We start from the raw sequence: 20,399 nt of genomic DNA on the forward strand, positions 1-20,399 counted from the left end.
TTCAAATCCAAACTGTGCTACTTTCTCGGTAGGGGTCCTTGGGAAAATTAATTAACCTTTCTGAGAATCAAGATTGAGAAAAATGGATGCCTATTTCATATAACTATTTTAGAAATAAAATTAGAGAAGATAGATAGATGGATAATGAGAGAGAGAGAGAGAATGAGAACACACCAGGTACCTAATAACCACTTGATAAATGTTAGTTTCTTTTCTCTTCCCTTGATGGAACATCTATGAATTTGAACTATTTTTATTCCCAACAAGTTGCACATTTGGAATGTAATCTCATTAATGATGAGCTCCTTTCTTCATATTATAGAATCCTAACCCTGTCAATGTTTTCTTGATAAAATGCTGTACCATTCCATTGTTACCTCTGGATGTTCTTTCCTTGCCCAGTCCACATGTCCGATTTAACATGCAGATTTCAAAACTGATCACAGTGCTTTGGAGAATGTAATGAGTAAGTTTTATGGAATATTTTTTTCTAAACTATGGCACTTTCCAGAAAGAGGAAACGACAGGGGAGGTATGGAGGGTGCAGTCACAAGGCCACACACACTTGCACTGCAGGTGCCCACTGATGTGCATTCTCAAGTGCAACTGGAGAATGTTCACAGGCTGGGGAGACTATTTCCTCTTGTGTTTGTGTAGTAGTGTCTTTTTCTTAAATGTTCTGAGATATATATCCCAGAAACGTGAGAGCATTTCTTATTCTGGTCCTATATTATTCCCTTTGGAGCTGAGGGTAAACTGATAAATAGAAAAGACTGACACTATTCTTTATTGTGTTTAATGAGTATTTAAGTATAATCTTTGAAATTAAAATACTTTTACATATAAAAACTCAGCAATGAAGCAAACTCAATGATTTGGATTGCTTCCACAAATGATTATTACCTTTGTATATAGGAATATGTCTCTCCAAAGTACAGTAATGACACCAATCCCTGTTTTAATGAATCCTTATTTAACATGAAGGTAAAGGGATGTCTGAGTAGCTCAGCGGTTGAGCATCTGCCTTTGGCTCAGGGCGTGATCCCAGAGTCCCAGGATCGAGGCCCATATCGGGCTCCCTGCATGGAGCCTGCTTCTCTCTCTGCCTGTGTCTCTGCCTCTCTCTCTCTCTCTCTCTGTGTGTGTGTGTCTCTCATGAACAAATAAATAAATGATTAAATCTTTAAAAAATATGAACATAAAACTCTACTACCTGATAAATTAAGTGTATGTTATGTATAACAACAACAGCAATGAACATTTTACTATATTTTAGTAAACGCATATAATGCCAATGCTATTATAAAAAATAATATAACTTTAATTCTTGAGAAAAAAACTCTTTAAGGAAATATTAAGTATGTACACTTTACAGATGATGAAATTGAGGCATATAAAAGCAAAAAAAAGAAAAAATACACACAAAAAAGGAGCAACTTCCTGTCACATGGCTAGTAAGTTCCTGAGCCCAGATTTAAACTCAGGGAGTCTAACTACAATGTAGAATCTAGACCACGTGAAATATTACTACAGAACCAAATGCTGTGAAATATTGATTGAGAACTTGCGATGCCTTTTTTTTTTTAATGGACAAATGTTACGATGAAGATACTGTCTTGTTGAGGAAAAAGTTACTTAATTCTCCAGAGCTAAATTCATATTTAGCCTATTGCTTCTATCTCTCTGTTTTTGTTTGTTTACTAGAGGAACTAAAGTGGTTTGATGTCCTTTACCATCACAAACAGAGGAGGAGGGCTACCAGAGGAAGGATGAGTCCTTTTGGGGGGAATGCAGGGCCTGTGGAGAAGCCGCGTTGTTTTTGCTCACTTTCTTATGGTTTGCAGGACATGCAAGGGTTTTCCTTAGCCGAGGACAAGAAAGGGAAGTGCATGAAAACTATTTATGATATTTATGCTCTTCCACAAAGCAAAGACTAACATCTCTCCCCTAGGTGGGTGTCCATTTAGCCATGGAGTTTGCTGCCTTGCCCTGTTGCTACTCAGGTTAGAAAAGAACCATGGGGAGAGAAGACAAGAAGGTCAGCCAAGGAGAAAAGAGGTAAGGACTGTGTTTGGTAAGCTCCACATAAGGGGGAAGAAAGATGGCTGCTGCTCAGCTTGCAAGCCTCTGGTGTGAAGCTGCTGAGGAGAGATGAGAAATGGGGATTCTGGGGATGGGAGGGATTGCTGTGGTTCAGGCAGTGGTGAGTGAATGGCAAGGCATAGTGTGCTATTGCTAAGGGTTCTGTGGGAGAAACAGCTGAGTCTCCCAGGGGACCACTTGTCTAGAGGAGCTGTGAGAGTTTCCTAACATCATTGGTGCATGTTTAGTTATCCATCCATTCAGGCTACATCACCAGAGATAACCAAGGGAAAGGGAACAGCCACAGTAGAATGGTGAGGAAATGCCACTCCCTGTTTCCTTTTTTTTTTTTTCTTGCCCCAATACTACCAGAGGAGAAATCTAAGAGAAAGGACCACCTAGAGAGGTAGTATGAGAGAGAGAGCAGACCATAACCCTGTCAACTCCAGAATACTATGGCAGAACCCAAGCCCTAATTATGTTAAAAGGAGGGACAGAAGTCTGAATAAAACATAACATTTTAAAATAGAAAGGACTAATAAATAATAAAGTTAGAGATTTAAATTGAAATGCCATTAAGGAAGCCTACTCGTCACTGAGAAATAGAGTTGAAACAAAGTTGGTAACAGATATTGGAGAAGTAAAATGATTTAATTTTTATACATTAATCAATTAAATATTCTCAATTAAACCGGTTATAATTATACAACAAAAGGGGGGGCGGATATTAACACCCAGCCCCTTCGGCTTTTATCTGATTAGGGAATTCAGACTACAAAATACTAAGTCCTCTAAATGTAAGCCTTCCCAGCCAACATCTCCATTCTATTTTTTTTTTAAGATTCATTTATTTAGGGATCCCTGGGTGGCGCAGCGGTTTGGCGCCCGCCTTTGGCCCAGGGCGCGATCCTGGAGACCCGGGATCGAATCCCACATCGGGCTCCCGGTGCATGGAGCCTGCTTCTCCCTCTGCCTATGTCTCTGCCTCTCTCTCTCTCTCTTTCACTGTGTGCCTATCATAAATAAATAAAATTAAATTAAAAAAAAACTGTTTAAAAAAAGATTCATTTATTTATTTTAGAGAGAAAGAGAAAGCAAGAGAAGAGTGTGAGCAGGGGGAGGGGCAGAGGGAGAGAGAGAATCTACAAAAGACTCCCCGCTGAGCACAGAGATCTCACAACCCTGAGATCATGACCTGAACTGAAATCAAGAGTTAGACACATAACCTACTAAGCCACTCAGATGATCCCAGCATCTCCATTCTTATCTCCCACCCACCACCTCACATACCCCTAGGCCAATCTATGAATCACTTAGTGGCCTTATGACACCTCATGCTTGCTCATGTGTTCATGTTTTTGCACATGTCCTTTCTTCTGCTCAGAATACCCTTCCTTCCAGTGTCTGTCAGGTAAATATCCATAGGTGTTTCAGTTCTCAGCTTGAGAATTATGTCTTCTCTGAAACCATCCTGACCTGTTTCCCCCTCCTTCTCTGATGCCCATTCTCAGCCAGGTGTCCTTCCTGGATCTTCCATTAATCGCTTACATGTACTTCTTTTGTGATTCTTACACTGGATGCAAATATGTGTCTGTATTTCTGCCACTCCTAATAGACAATGAGCCCTCTGAAGGGAAAGAAGAGATCTTAAACAGAGTACCTAGCACAGTACTCGGCATATAACATAAGCTTTATAGATATTTGCTAACAGAGGGAGGAAGAAAGGAAAGGAAGGAAGGAAGAAAATTTCTTTATGCCCTAGTGAAGAGGCTGAGGCTTAGTTTAATAGAAGACTCCATATCATTCATATCTTACCCTTCCAAGGAGATGGCCCGTTGGAGAGTCACTGAAGGCTGGCGGGTTGCAGTGCTGTGTTGAGAATGACTGCAACAAAAGAAAGAACAAACACATACCATTTATTTAAAATGTCCTTGTACATTCTTATCAGTCCTATTGTTGAGAAAAGGACTAATCTTGAAAGAAATACAGTAGAGATTAAATGTTCCTTGGTGATAACTAGAATTGTCCACCAAAATCTGGTACTCTCCAGATAAGGGGTTAATATTTCCTTAGAATTTGATTTCAATATGTCTTATTCAAAAGTACCTTGAAATGACAGAAACACATGAAAAGAAAAATATTTGGAAGAGGTAATTTTCATAATTTCATTATGATGCAGTATATTACTTTTTAAATGAAGAACATTCTTAGGACAAATTTTTAAACAGTGAATTTGAATACTGGAGAAGTATTTAATTAGTATAAGATTTCATAATAATTTATACTTGCATCATTTACTTATACAATTAACAATTCAGCTATTGGGTGAAAACAAAACCTTGAAAAATGAGGCTTCTGGTTGCATACCAACCTTAGAATTTAATGTAAATCCATATTTTGTTTTGTTTGCATTGTAATAAGACTGATTTTATAGACAAGCAGTTGCAATAAAAATTATAATGCTTATCATTCAGTGAGCACTCATATTTCCTGAATCCCTTTTCTAAGTTTATTTGTTTACTTCTCTTAATCCTATGAGGTATGCACTGTCCCATTAATAGGTGAAGAAACAAAGGTATGGAAAGATTTGGAAACTTATCCAAAGTTAGGTGGTAAATACCTGTGCTTGAGAGAACATCTAAACTGTCTGATTCTAGAGCCATTATTCTTAATCATCATGTTATATCATTCCCCAAATGGTCACAATTTTTCAGATTCATAAGAATGTGTTTTGTAATGTCAAAATACTCTTCAAGTAGAGATAGAGGTTCATCTGAGATATGTACAACAGCAATCCAATAGCAAAAAGTAATGCTTTGTAGATTTCCTATGTGTTAAAATGTATGCTAAAATGTGTTTCAGTGTGTAATTTTAGTTTGTAGTATTGATTTAATATCTTAGTTGTAATGTTAGTTACATACATATATATAGGGTATGAAGGTATATATACTCAAATGTGTGAATAAAGAGAAACCTGAGTCAAATGTTTGCAGACATTAGATTAGACACCCTCATACAGCTCCACAGTTTCTCAGCACATACTTCTGAAAACACTAACACTGTCACAGAGAGCCAAGCTGTAGGCTCCAGATTTTCATCCAGAACTTCAGTCATTATGGACCAGAAGTGGTATCTCTCTGGGATAGTATTTAGTTGACATGGATGATATTTTTCTGAGGTTGAAGGAGCAGAATTGGGCACTATAGTTAAAAACTAGAGAATGTTCTTCAAGTTAAGGACTGTGCCCTATGTTTCCTGGCATCCTTTATTGTGTTGAGCCCTATGCATGTTCCCTGAACATGTTTTGATTGACAGTTGAAAGGCAGCATAGCATTTAGGAGCCGAACCATATAGCCAGATGCCTGAATTAAAATCCCAGCTCCACCACATGGATCAATGTGACCTTGCTCAAGTTATCAACAGCTCTCTGCATATCAATTTCTTACCTTTGAGATCAGGACAGTGTTTTCTTCCTGGGATTGTTTTAAGGATTCAGTGAATACAATGTTTAGAAAAGTGTCTGTTATATGGCAAAAGCTACATAAGTGTTTGTTAAATAAACTAATATGATTAAACAGAATATCTATTTTAGCATATTTAGCACTAAATAAGAATAATTACTCAGATTACTACTTTTGGTTATATAATCAGTGCTACAAGGCATGTATTTGCAAGTCTAATATAGATTTGGTGATCAATATCAAATTAAAATATATTTTATATTGTAAAAATATAAAATTAATGAAAACAAACACATATATTCCATTTAATATATTTTAAATTAATATAAATACTATAAAATACATATATATCAATTTCACCACTATCTTATGGGTACTAACATTATAACTTAAAAAATTGATAATAGATATAAAATGATACTTCAGATTTATGAGTATTTCTTTATTAGTGAAAACAACCATTTTTTTCTATTTGCTTATTTGTTATTTGTGTTTCTTTTGTTTAAACTATTAAATCCTTTCATTTGCTGTATATATTATACTGGTTTAGAAAGTACCAACAGTCCTTTTTTGGGTAAAGATCAATGATGCTTGCTAACCAAGATTAATGAGTAACTCGAATTCCTGATAGCTTCCTCACCATTAGCCCAGCCCATATAATTAAAACAAAGAAATATTCAGTAATCTCTTTTAATTTATCACTCCCTTAAACTAATTACTTTATTATTCTCCCCTGTATTATTCCAGTAACGTCCCACTTAAAGTTTTAGTGACATTTAAATTAAATGTGGACGATACCTTGAAGTGCTCACAGAATTTGACCCCACACATGCAAAGTCAGCCAGTTTCTTCTAGTGTGTAAATTTTGAACAGACAGAGCTTTTTACAATATGTAATTACTCTTTTACTCTTCTAAGACATATATAGTGAATTATTTGCTACTAAAGACCGACAGACACAAAGGAATTTCTGTTTTTCCCTGATAGTAATGTGTAAGCAGGACTTGAGGGGATGATACTTGCAGTGGGTATTAGGAGCTACCAAATGGTGATGATAACTGGTATTTTTAAAAACACCAAACATCTTTCCCTTGGGACCAAGCAGGTTCCATGCATTCCGTATTATTGGCTACACAGACAGTGTGTTGCTAGTTCTACCATGACTAACACATTATAGGTAACCACTGCCTGGCCCTTTCAGCTCCTCAGGCTGAGGCCAGCCAGATGGAATTCTGAGAACTGCAGTAAGAAGAATCATGGGAGAAATGTACAGCTAAAACTTAAAGCTTTTAACATTGGAGAGCTTAGTGCTCAGAATATATTTGTATTAAAAAAAAAAACCAATCTTAACAAATGGCCATCATTCTCCTTCTATCATTTTTCTAGACACTGTGAAACATCTATTTTGTAAAGCATTCTATGATGTGCCTCCCTCACCACCCCAGGGCAATTGACATGCTGTTTTGTGCACCATTCCATCTTTTCCACACATTCAAAATAGCACCCAGGATTGAGAATCATCACCATTTATTTATATGCCTATTTTTTTCCCCGCTAAGTTATGCATGTTATCACAGCAAGGAGTAAGGCTTATCCATTTGTACATTCTCAGCTCAGGGCTGACCCATAGAATGAATATGCTTCATAAATGCTTTTTTGAATGATGAAAACCATAAGTTGAGCTCCTTCTGTCTTTAAGACCCCATGCCCTGTCTCTTTCAAACTTTGTAACAACATGAGAGCTAGTCATTATGAAGTCATAATGAAGTCATTTTTGAAGGATATTAAAGACCAAGGTCTCACAGCTAGAGTAGGTAGCAAAAGGAGAACCCATGTTTGCTAGTTCTAAAGTACTTGTTCCTCTGAGACAAATCATGCTGCCTTATAGAAAGGTGAAGGTAAAGCTCTGTGATTAGTTCAGATAGAGGATCTAACACATTTGGTTAGGAAATGCTGAATTTCACTGAAGATCACTGACAGTTTTGTTTTGTTTTTTAAAGATTTTATTCATTTATTCGTGAGACACACACACACACACACACACACACAGAGAGAGAGAGAGAGAGAGAGAGAGAGAGAGAGGCAGAGATACAGGCAGAGAGAGAAGCAGGCTCCCTGCAGGGATCCCTATGCGGGACTCGATCCCAGGACCCCAGGATCACACCTTGAGCCAAAGGCAGACAGTCAATCACTGAGCCACGCAGGTGCCTCTATCACTGACAGTTTTGTTTTGTATAAAATAGCAACCATTATTTTCACCATATATGTTCAACTTATATGTCAGTGGCTTTAGAAGATATTTTTTTTTTTTTAATGAAGACAATTTAAAAGCGGGACTTCTCTGTCCTATTCACACCACTTTATTAGTGAGCCCTGGACATTTATGAGCATTTGAGTGACAGTAAATGGTGGGTGAATAGGATAGAAGGCTCAGCAGCATGTTACAGCACTGATGCTGGATAAATACTGTCATATGGTAGAAAACCTGTGGTACCGCTCTGTACTTAGGCAGCTTGGCTAAAGTGGCAACTCAAGCAACTATGGAGGTAAATCTTACCAAGACTTTTTAAGATTTAAAGAGAGGTAACATCCCTATCACCTTTCTAAAAATTATGCTGTCATTGAATAAAACTGAGCCAGAGAACAGTAGAATCTCTTTTCCAGGAATTCTCTGATTTTCCAAGTAAAAGACTCTGGTTATTGCCGAAGAAAATGACATTTGAATGGTACCGAAAGATGCAATCCTATTGCTGAGTGAAATTAAAATTTTGTTGAACATCTGAATTGAAACTGTTCTATTACACATGCAACAAAAAGGACCTAGATGGTGGTGATAAATGGCTTTTTAATTTTCTCCAACCCTAAAGCAATAAGAGACAGGATAATTTGTCTTTCCAAAATGTTGTAGCTTTAAAGCTATGTCATTTTATGGAGAATACAAAAAGGTTTTGGAGTCTTTTATTAACAAACTGATAATAAACTTATTTAATATGCTTTGTAAAGTCCCGTCCAACTAAAATACCTCCTGATAAACTGTGTGGAGGTTCCTCAAAGAGTTAAAAATAGAACTGCCCTACAAACCAGCAATTGCATTACTGGGGATTTACCCCAAAGATATAGATGCAGTGAAATGCTGGAACACCTGCACCCCAATGTTTATGGCAGCAATGTCCACAATAGCCAGACTGTGGAAGGAGCCTCAGTGTCCATCGAAAGATGAATGGATACAGAAGATGTGGTTTATGTATACAATGGAATATTACTCAGCCATTAGAAATGACAAATACCCACCATTTGCTTCGACGTGAATGGAACTGGAGGGTATTATGCTGAGTGAAATAAGTCAATCGGAGAAGAACAAACATTATATGGTCTCATGCATTTGGGGAAAATGAAAATATAAAGGGGAAAGGAGAGAAAAAGAGTGGGAAATATCAGTGAGGATGACAGGACATGAGAGACTCCTAACCCTGGGAAACGAACAAGGGGTAGTGGAAAGGGAGGTGGGTGCGGGGTTGGGGTGCCTGGGTGACGGGCACTGAGGTGGGCACTTGACGGGATGAGCACTGGGTGATATGCTATATGTTGGCAAATTGAAGTCCAATAAAAATAAATAAAATAAAATACCTCCTGATGTGTTTTCAATATTGTTTCATTCTTCACCCAGATTTCTGAAGAATTTTTCTGTCCTTGTCATTTTTAACTCTTCATATTTTCTTGAGTACCTGTATCTATCACTTACCTGATCTATCTTAATATTTCTCTTTTTCTACTTTCCCTGTCTTCATATCCATGCATTAAGTTGCCATTATTCTTAAAAAGAAGGGTATGTGTCTTCTTGGGTATCCAACCAGTACCTCAAATGCAACACAACCAAAACACATTACATTCCTACACGAAGCTGGATATCTCTTCTGTTGCTTCATTATATAATTATATACAATTCATATATATATATGTATATACATACATACACATACACATGATTTGTATATACACATATATGTACAATTCATATACATGAATTGTCTTGTACAATTATTTATATCTCTGGTTACTTCTAACTAATGTTTATTGGGAACTTACTATGTACCAGGGATCATGTTAGGTGCTTGGGATGGCTCTTTGATTCCTAACAGTATACTACTCAATAAATACCTGATAATAAAGCTGGTAAAATCAAATAAACCATTTGGGCCCTTTTGATATAGATAATGTTTTTCAATAAATCTCTGGGTATATTTGATAGATAAACCATCTAAGTTGGATCTAGAAGGATGTATACATATTTTAAATGGTGTAAAAGGGAAAAGACTGGGGATCCCAGGGTGGCTTAGTGGTTTAGCGCCTGCCTTTGGCCCAGGGCGTGATCCTGGAGACCCGAGATCGAGTCCCACATCAGGCTCCCGGCATGGAGCCTGCTTCTCCCTCTGCCTGTGTCTCTGCCTCTCTCTCTCTCTGTCTTTTATGAATGGATAAATAAATTTTAAAAATCTTAAAAAAAAGGAAAAGACTATCTGAGGAGCTAGAAGAGTATGATCAAAATCATGGAGGGTCAAAAGTATGTGTTGTGCTCTGGAAACCTTGAGGGTTTGGCTTGGTGGGAGCAGAACAGTCAGGAACAAGTTCAGAAAGCTGACTTGGAGTGGGTCAAGAGAGACAATGAATACCATGTCAAGAGGTCTGGACTTTATCTTGATGGCAGTGGTGAGTCTCCAAAGTTTGGGATCAATACAGCAATAACTGTGATCCAAAAGAATAAACCTAAAAATACTCTGAACAGCAGAAGGAGTCTACAAGCAGGGAGACAAATAGGAAATTGTCATAAGAAAGAAATTAATAAATGCCTTAATTTGGACAATGGCAATAGGAATATAATTGAGTTTGATTTTTATATAAGCTTAGCTTAATGTGCCTATTACACATGTGGGAAATATGATCTACAGGGGAACAGCTATACCTATTGAAAGGTTCTTTCTATTGGTGTAATACCAATGCATCCACAGTAGCCACTGAAGAGCATATTCTTGCATCTTCTACTCTTTCTTTTTTAAAAAATTTTAAAAAGATTTTATTTATTTATTCATGAGAGACAGAGAAAGAGAGAGAGAGAGAGAGATAGAGGAGAGGCAGAGACACAAGCAAGCTCCATGCAGGGAGTCTGATGCAGGACTCCATCCAGGGACTCCAGGATCACGCCCTAGGCCAAGGCAGGCGCTAAACCACTGAGCCACCCAGGGATTCCCTCTTCTACTCTTTCTAATAAACATTCCTAACACTTCTGGTTATTATTAGATGGTTTTAAGATTCCCAGCTATCTTTCTCTATATACTTTTATGTTTTTCTTTTTTCATTTTATTATTTATATTTTTTAAAGATTTATTTATTTTAGAGAGAAAGAGAACATGAGTGGGGGTGGGTGTGGGGAGAGAAAGCAAACTCCCCACTGAGCATAAAGCCTAACACAAGACTTGATCTCAAACCTGAGCTCATGACCTGAGCTGAAATCAAGAGTGGGATGCTTAACTAATTGAGCCAGCAGGTGCCCCTCTCTCCCTTCCTCATTCTTCTCTCCCCTCCTTCCTTCCTTTTTTTTTTTTTCTTAAGATTTTATTTTTAGTAATCTCTACACCCAGTGTGGGACTTGAATCCATAACCCTAAGATCAAGAGTCACATACTCTACAGACTGAGCCAGTGAGACACCCCATTTTTCTTCTTATTTTTACTTAAATTGTAGAACCTAGAAATGAATTCAGAGATCCAGATATGTTCAGACCAGGGCTGAGTTCCACTAGATGCTGACTTTGTCTCACCTGCATTCCATACTCCTTCCAGAGGAGCCCAAGATAACATTAATTTTAAAGTTTGAATTTTAAATTATATTGTTAAGTTTAGGGTCAAGCTAATGTCTCATATATTTTTGACATAAAATGATTTGAAATCAATCTAGCACATAATTGTACATTGGGTTTTTGGATATTCAATATAGTTAATTGTCAATTTTAATGGTATTAATTTTGATCTAGTTTTATATTTGAACTAACACTCATCAATTCAGCTCAATAAATATTTATTGAGCATCTGAGATGTGTTAGCCATTACAGAACTTCACTTTTTCATGTAGTTTTGTATCATCATCTTTGAAGATGATAAAATGCCTTTTACACTTTCATGCAAATTATTAACTATGATAAAAGACAAAGATCATGCACTGTAGCAAATCATCACCAATCCTCCTCCAGTTTGTTAGTCCAGAAGTTTTACTATTAAGCTCTCTTAATCAACATCTCTTTACAGATTAACCAGTCCTCTCCAACCCCTCAGTGACAAGCTGACCAATGTTCACAGCAAGTGGAATGCATATGTACAGAGCACTGAATCATGTACAGAATTATTGAATCATTATATTCTCATTCCTTCCATATGACTCATATGTTTCTAAGAATCAGTTGTAATTGTCCTGAAATCTTTTTATTCTTATTTTTTAAATTCTTTTTATACTCATTGTATAATCATGTAATTTAATGTTATAAAAATGAAATATGAATGTGTAAAAAGAATTGCTTCTATCAAGGATAAGTTTACTGATCTATAAAAACTTAATAAGCATATGCAGTTTAAAACATCAAAGGTTTTGCACAGCAAAGGAAACAATAATGAAGGCAACCTAGTAAATGAGAGAAAATATCTGCAATGACAAATCTCTTAAGGGGTTAATATCCAAAATAAATAATATCCAAAATAAATGTCCAAATAAATAAATAAAAATAAATATAATATCCAATATAAATAAATAAGTTGGGTTATATACCACATTCTGCCACTGACTTTGGTAAACTGCTTCACCTTTCTGAACCTAGATTTTCTCATCTGTGAAAAGAGGAGGAGGTGGAAGGTTGAATTAGATGCTATAAAAGGTAAATTCCACTACTAAAGTGCAATCTGTTCTATGCCACCTTTGCCAGCTGTGCCTGATATTTTCCAAATCCATTCTTGTTTATCACATAATGTCAATAAGAAGAACTGAAACCTTAAGATTAAATTTATATAGAACAAAGGCATATCAATGCAACTTTAATTAAAGGTGAAATCTTGCTTGCATATGATAATTGAGCAAAGAATGAATGATTTCTGAGTCCAAGATATAAGCTGTTGTTCCATTTAAATGGAAAAAATAATTTAAATTCTATCAAAGGCTGTTTATTTTTAATGTTACTTCAAAAAGGAAAAGAATTTTAGAACGGACTCATATAACTCAATTCACTAAAAACAAATAATCCAATTAGAAATGGTAGGGGTGGGGGGCACCTGCGTGGCTCAGGTCATGATCCTGGGGTCCTGGGATCAAGCCCTACGTTGAGCTCCTTGCTCAGCAGAGAGTCTGCTTTTCTTACTCCCTCTGCTGCTCCCCCGCTTGTAGTCTCTCTCACTGTCAAATAAATAAACAAACTTTAAAAAAAGGTTAGAGGAATCTGAAGAGACATTTTTCCTCTGAAGAGACATTTTTCCAAGGAGACATACAGATGGCCAATAGACACATGAAAAGATGCTCAATGTCACTAATCATCAGGGAAATGAAAATCTAAACTATAATGAGGTATTATTGTACACCTGTTAGAATGGCTAAAATAAAAAACACGAGAAATAACAAGTGTTGGCATGAAAATGCAGAGAAAAGGGAACCCTCGTGTACTGTTGATGGGAATATAAAGTGGTAGAAAATAATATGGAGGTTCTTAAAATATTAAAAATAGAAGTAACATTCTATTTGGTCCAGTAATTCTACTACTGTGTATTTACCTGAAGAAAATGAAAGCACTCATTCAAAAAGACGTATGCACCTCTATTTTATTGCAGCATTATTTACAACAGCCAAGATATGGGAATGACCCAAGCGTCCATTGATAGATGAATGGATAAACGTGCGGTATGTGTACACACACACACACACACTGGAATATTACTCAGCCATTGAAAAAATGAGCTCTTGCAATTTGCAACAATATAGATAGACTAGATGATATAATGCTAAGTGAAATAAATCAGAGGAAGAGAAATATTCTATGATTTCATTCATATGTGGAATTTATGAAACAAAAGAAATGAATGAACAACAACAACAACAAAAGACCAAAGATAACTCTTAAATACAAAGAATGAACTGGTGATTGCCAGATGGGAGGTGGTTGGGGGCAATGGGTGATTAAGAATACACTTATCTGATGAGTCCTGAAAAATGTACAGAATTGTTGAATCATTATATTATACACCTGAAAATAAATATAATGCTGTATATTAACTATACTTCAGTAAAATTTTTTAAAAATCAAAAAGATATATTACCTGAAAAAAATTACTAATCTAGAAAGACAATAATTATATATAGTTCAAAATGTTGCTTCCAAATTAGGTGTGAGGCAACTATAAAAGTCAGAAAATAATTATAAAATGATAATTTTTCACTTAGTGTACTTTTGATTTTCATTCTAATTTAACAAAACCAAATTGAAAAGCATAGATGAATTAAAGACATAATGTAAGAAAAAAGAAGGAGAAATTCATAAAAAAATGGGCCCCAGATTTTTGGCCTTCCTAATCGATATAGTATACTAAGCATTTTAAAGCACTTAATGGACAATTTATGCTGGAAGATAGCATCATAAAAAGTGTGGCCAAAAGTTGACAGCACTAGAGAAAATCTTGACCCTCACATATAAAATATGATGAGGAACACAATTTGTTAAGTGATATCAGACAATTTAAGTTATGATTTATAGAAAAACAGTATATAATACTGGACTAATTAAGATGATCTATTGAAAACTGAAATCATGGACAATGAAGAAATCATGCATTCAAACAGATGGATCTAAATATGAAAAAAATGGATCAAATTCAGGTCCCTAAATTTTGCATGCCATAGTCAAAGATGACAGAAATGTGGTTTTACTTTATGGTGAACAGCTTCAAACATGTCAGTAAAAATATGGAGACTAAATAAAAAAATTGGAGGGCATTTATTAGTAGAAATTCTTCTTCTTTTAAATACCACTAAACTACTTATTTGTGCAACCATACAGTTATATTTTTAAAATTTAAGGTGAGGGGCACCTGGGTGGGTCATTCGGTTGAGCAACCAACTTGATATCAGGTCAGGTCATGATCCCAGGGTTGAGAGATAGAGCCCTGCCTTGGGCTCCATGCTGAGCACGGAGTCTGCTTAAGATTCTCTTTCTCTTTGCTCCTTCCACTCACCTCAATCCCCACTCATGTGAGCGTATGTGCTCTGTCTCTCTAAAAAAAAAAAAAAAAAAAAAAAAAATTAGGTGAAATAATTATGGCACAAAGGTATCTTTTCTTTTTCCTCCCAAATGATGACTGTTATGTCCAAACTTTTGACTAACAAATCAATAACCAGTATTGGTTGTATGGGTGATGAGAAATTCTATCTTATGAATGTCTAACAAAATTATCACCCAAATTTTAGTTTTCTCCTTATTCTTAAAGAATATCATGGGAGACCTCACAGTCTTCTTACAGGGGTGACCTAGAGAGGTTACAATGCATGACCAGAATGTGGTTAAGATGCATCAGAATGTAGATGCAATTCCTAGCCCATTGTTTTCTCTGTCCTGTGCCACTGTGACTTCTTCATATTGTTTTCTGTGACAGAAGTGCAATAGTATATATAAATATGACTGGCCCCAGTCTAAAACTCCTGGTCATCACTGTTAAGTAGCTTAAGACTCTTGAAGGTGTACTTGAAATGCTGATCTCAGTATTTTCCCGTCCGGACTGAACTGATATGTAACTGGTTTCAAAGCCTTAAACGTCAGAAGCAAAATGTAGTATTTTAATTCAGCAGGCATATTTCTGCTTTTATTCATTTTGTTTCTGGAGGGCAGACTGCATATCATTCTTACTGGCTTCTGTAGTATGCAAGCTGTATCTCAGTAGGTAATGTATGAACATGTTTCAAAAGCTCCTTTTTACACAGACTATTCTTCACAAGGAAAGTAAAAAATTGAATATATAAGAGCTTAAATCAAGTCTCAGCTAGTTCTACCAACACAGCAACTTCAAAAAGGAAAACAGTTTTTAATCTGGAATTTACATAAAGTATAGACAAATACTACAGAACACATCAACAATTAGAGAAATTGGAATGAGAAGATTTTTGTATACTTCTTGTAATTTTAGGCATTAGTTGATATGACCCTGGGTATCCCTTTATTTCATACAAGAAACATGTTTTTCAGGATAGCACATTCTTTGTATTCTTTGACAATACCTGGGAAGCAGAATTGTATGGAAAAAAGAACAGAAGTCTAGAAGTCAGAAATGTGCTCCTAAGGAGAGCTCAAAGGCCTTCAATAAGTCATCTCACTTGCCTAGTTTCAATTTTTTTCTTCAGTTTGAGGAAAAAACAATTGTTCTTGTTCTTCCCATCTACTATATGAGGCATAGATGGGAAACAGTATTGTAATGGGGAAAGGAGCATGAGCTTGGGAGTCGATGGTCTTGGGATAGGGATTTCTTATGCTTTTCTTAGGTTCTTGACAATCTTAAAACCCAAACACTCCTACCTATGTTTCTGTCATCAGTATAATGTAAATAATAATGCCTTCTCACAGATGCTTCTGAAGGGAAAGTAGAACAATATATGTGAGAGAAATTTTGTGAAGTGTGAAGCATGGGAAATAGGAAATGGAAATTACTTTCCAGGGAGGCAGTATCAGTTGGTCAAAAGGTGTTTAAAACTTGTGACCTGAACTTGAACTAACCAATGGGCCTACAGAAGGAAAATAAGGCTAGAGCTAAGAAACATCGAGGAAACGGGATCTACAGGATTTGGCAATTGTATGAGTTGAGTGAGTGAGGAGTCCAGGACAACTTCCATGTATCAGAGTGGGGTTAATGGATCAATGGTGGTACTTCATACTGAAAAAGTAGTATGGGAATAACAGACTTAGGAGGAATATAATTATTTTAATATTGTATATGGTGAGTTGGGGAACCTGTGTGACATCAAGGTAGATATATCTCATAAGATAGGTAGATATTAGAGTTCGATCTTAGTAGACAGTTCCATTGTAAAGAAATTCATTTTGAAGTCAGCATTTGAAGTGCATTTGAAGTCATGGATTGTCCTAGAAATACTGTGATAAAAAAGACTGAAAGTTTGGGAGACCTGCAGACAACCAACATTATGACTCATGTAGAGGAAGATAAACCTGGAAAGAAGACTAGGAAGAAGTAGGAGGAAAACCAAGAGAATATAAGGTAATGGCAGCTAACAATGGGAGCAGGGGGATAGTTTCAAGGAGAGTTTGGTTGACAGTTGGCAAAGACATTACAAAGCTTAAATATGAAACAGAGGGGAAACTGGTCCCTGGAGTTTGGATTATATTCTGTAGGCAAAGAGGAGGTCATGAGTAATTTTAAGCAATATTAAAATATAGTCATTTTTTTGCAGTGTAGAAAGAGCCCTCTTCAATTCCCAGGTATATAAAATAGCTGGAGAAGGGTTAGAGACAGAAAAGAGCTTTAAGAGGAAGTTGTTCTTAAGAAGACTAGTATGAACACCAAAGCTTCTCATCTGAGCTTATGTGGGACCAGTCCTCAGAGAACTTTTCTGTAGAGCAGATGGAATAATTATCTTTCCTCTGGCAAACCAGTGTAGGTGCCAAGGGGTAGAAAGATAGGGAGACCCTTGACTTTTATCATATTTCTGGGTTCTATTTTCAGTGAAGAATTGCTCTGATTCTTATTGATTTTCATGCAGTCAGCAGAAACCTCCAGATAAATGAAGGCTGCTTGGTTTGATGCAATCTATTAGTTTATATGTGTGAATTCATGAGAACTTCCAAATGTTTAGCCAAAGGGTGAGTTTGTTCTGCTTGACACCTGTAGTCTGAATTTTCCTCGCTATGGTGACCAGCGAAGTCATCACCATCATTGTATCAATAAGTGGTACATTTCCCTCCACTTTTCACTATTCATACTTCCAAGGTAAAAATTGCCTCCTTCTCTGATACCCTCTCTTGGTGGAATATGTTCAAGGTAGTCATGCGGTCATTTATTCAGCTAAGCTGCTACTCATCAGAACTAAAACTCTGGACATAAAACAACACTAAAAAGAACAATGCTTTCTAAGTCTCTTAATGTAGATTTTTAATTTGATCCAGTGAGGTGAAACTAGATGCCAGCTGCAGAATCTTTCTGTTTAAACAAATTCTTGCTTTCCTCAAGCATTAGTTTTACAACAAAAAACAGATTTTTTTTTTTTTTTGGTCTTTGTGGCTATGAAAAGCTTGGCAATATGTAGCATTCATAGGCATAGGACTATTGATGTAAAGAAAATATCAAATATAGAAATAGTGAAAGAGATAATAAGGGAAAGGAGGGGAACTGAGTGGGAAAAATTAGAGAGGGAGACAAACCATGAGAGACTCCTAACTCTGGGAAACAAACAAAGGGTTGCAGAAGGGGAGATGGGTGGGGGGATGGGGTAACTAGGTGATGGGCACTGAGGAGGGCAATGATGGGATGAGCACTGGTGTCATACTATATGTTGGAAAATTGAATTTAAATTAAAAAATGTAAAAAAAGGGAAAATATCAAATATAAAATATCAATGTAAGTAAAGTATCAAAACACTAAAATGCTTTGTTTTTGGATCTTAATGACAAGCTTCCAAATGAAGGAAACTTAGCATTAATCGTCATTAATGAAAATAACTCTCTTAACAACTAAATTGCGTGCAAGTTACAATTCCGTGACAATCCAAGTGAGACTATTTGAAAAAGTATAAAGGAAAAAATTTAAATCTAGGGTAGTTTTCTTCTTCACATTTCTTAAGGTTTGTAAACAATTTCAAAAAATAAAATCTCTCTTAAGAAGCCAAAAGTTTTAGTAGAGTGCAACATATTGGAAGGCTCAGACATCAATTCATCATACCTCAATTTCCCAACCACCTCATCAGCCAATACCCATTCATTAGCACCCACAGTATGCAAAGTGCTATGCCTCATGTAATGAAGAACAGTAGAAGAAAACAAATTTCAAGCATTTTTAATATAATCTGCAAGACACTGGTCTACTCATTTTGATCATTCCAATTTGTTTTCTTTCAGCTTTTTAATAAACTGCAGCACTGTCCACTGGTTGTTCAGTACAAAATCTAGGCATTTTCATTGATTCTTCACTTGCAACTATCATACTCCATAAACAATTCATTTTTAAGCTCTTTGCTAACAAAAATGACTCCCACCTCCCCAGTACTTCTGCCCTAATGGAAACAACACCTTCTCCTGTTGGAATGTTATAACAGCCTTCTAACTGGATTTTCTCCTGTCCTTCTAGCCACTAGTTATCATAACAAACTGTGAGAATACTGTTTTAAAGCATGAAATCAGATCATGTGGTTCCCCTGCTTATAGAAAACTTCCCAGAGATTTCCCCTTCCAATTAGAATAAAATTAAAAGTCACTTCCAGGGCTATAAGATCCTGCGGTCACTGTCTACCTTTCAGTGTTCATTGCTTACCACTGTCCATCACTCCACAAGTCTCAGCCATCCTGGCCCTCTTCTTGACTCACACATCCTCACTAGCTTCTAAGGGCATTTGCATTTACCACTTGCTATGCCACAGGTCTTCTCTTTCATTCAGTTACAACCAGAAGGCTACCTCCCCAGAGAGGTCTACCCTCTACTCCAACTAAAGGCACTCCATTCTCATCCCAGGCAACATATAGCCTCTTATATTACTTTATTTCTTTCATAGCACTTGTATTTATAACTCACTGAAATTATCCATTTTTTGATTACTGTGTTCACTGACAACCTTTTAAGAGTTGCTTCTATGAGTAGGAACTCGTGTGTGTGTGTGTGTGTGTGTGTGTGTAAACTCACACTTAGCATAGCTCTATTTGGATAAACTCATGAACTCATTCAGGATTCTTTAATACCATGATTTAAATCAAAGGTCATTATTTTAACACTACCTAAAACTGTATCTTTCTGAGATAAGGCTTTCTTAGACTTCTTATTCTCCCCCTTGCCTTGGTTCTTTGAAAAACCTAAGAACAATGTATTTACTTTATTTCAGAAGGACCATCCAGTCAAATCCTGTTGGGGATTATTGTGCTCCCCAAATTCATTTTATGCCTTATTCTGAGCAAGCCGTTGGTTTGTAAATGCTCAAAATTATTTCATATACCTTTGATTTTTATCAAGGCATGACCTCATTCATTTGTTCACTCATTCAACCAACATTTATTGTGCCCTATATATGGGCCAGGCAATAATCCATACCACAGTTCACTTAATCTATCAGCTCATATTTACTAAATTATTCTCCCTGTTGTTTTCTCATAACATCTCACATCCAGTCATCAACATTTCTGGGTCTACTAAAAGTCAGTACTGTGCCAGACACTATGAGAGATACAAACATGTATCCGTTCCTTCCATGAAGGATCTGATAATTTATGTGGAAAGATGAGTAAGTGATCAGCTAACCAAAAACGGGGGGGAAAAAGCAGAAATACACTGAGCACTGTAACAGAGGAGATCTCACCCTAGTCTAGAAGTTAACAGAGTGGAGGAAAAAGGGAAATGACAGTTTACTTTTTTAAAGGTATTTGTGTATGTGTGTTTGCTTACCCTAAAATTCTGAGAAAGCATTCCTTTTGATTTTTTTTTTTTGTATTTTTCTCTTGGGGTTTCAAATTTTATATATCCCAATAGGATCATTTTAGGAATGAGACAAGTTATAAATAACGTAAACATACTTGCATTAGGACATATTATGCTATTAAGTACTATTGTCCATTTTAACACAGCAGTGGAAAT

At 36.3% G+C, this 20,399-nt stretch overlaps 1 protein-coding gene across 30 annotated transcripts in view; it reads right to left on the reverse strand.

Annotated features, from left to right (window-relative positions):
- Positions 1 to 20,399, reverse strand: part of DLG2 (discs large MAGUK scaffold protein 2) — a 1,979,996-nt gene that overhangs the window by 389,446 nt on the left and 1,570,151 nt on the right. For 15 of the 30 annotated variants that reach the window (XM_077867259.1, XM_077867261.1, XM_077867252.1 and 12 more), the window contains 2 exons: positions 14,799 to 14,837; positions 3,898 to 3,966 (listed from right to left, as the gene is read on the reverse strand). In XM_077867259.1, coding sequence (XP_077723385.1) covers positions 3,898 to 3,966; positions 14,799 to 14,837 — 108 coding nt within the window. The remainder of the gene's footprint in view (positions 1 to 3,897; positions 3,967 to 14,798; positions 14,838 to 20,399) is intronic. The other 15 variants (XM_077867262.1, XM_077867253.1, XM_077867256.1 and 12 more) reach the window with 1 other exon arrangement.

The sequence above is a fragment of the Canis aureus genome, chromosome 23, assembly GCF_053574225.1.
Source record: "Canis aureus isolate CA01 chromosome 23, VMU_Caureus_v.1.0, whole genome shotgun sequence".
NCBI classification, from domain to species: Eukaryota; Metazoa; Chordata; class Mammalia; order Carnivora; family Canidae; genus Canis; species Canis aureus.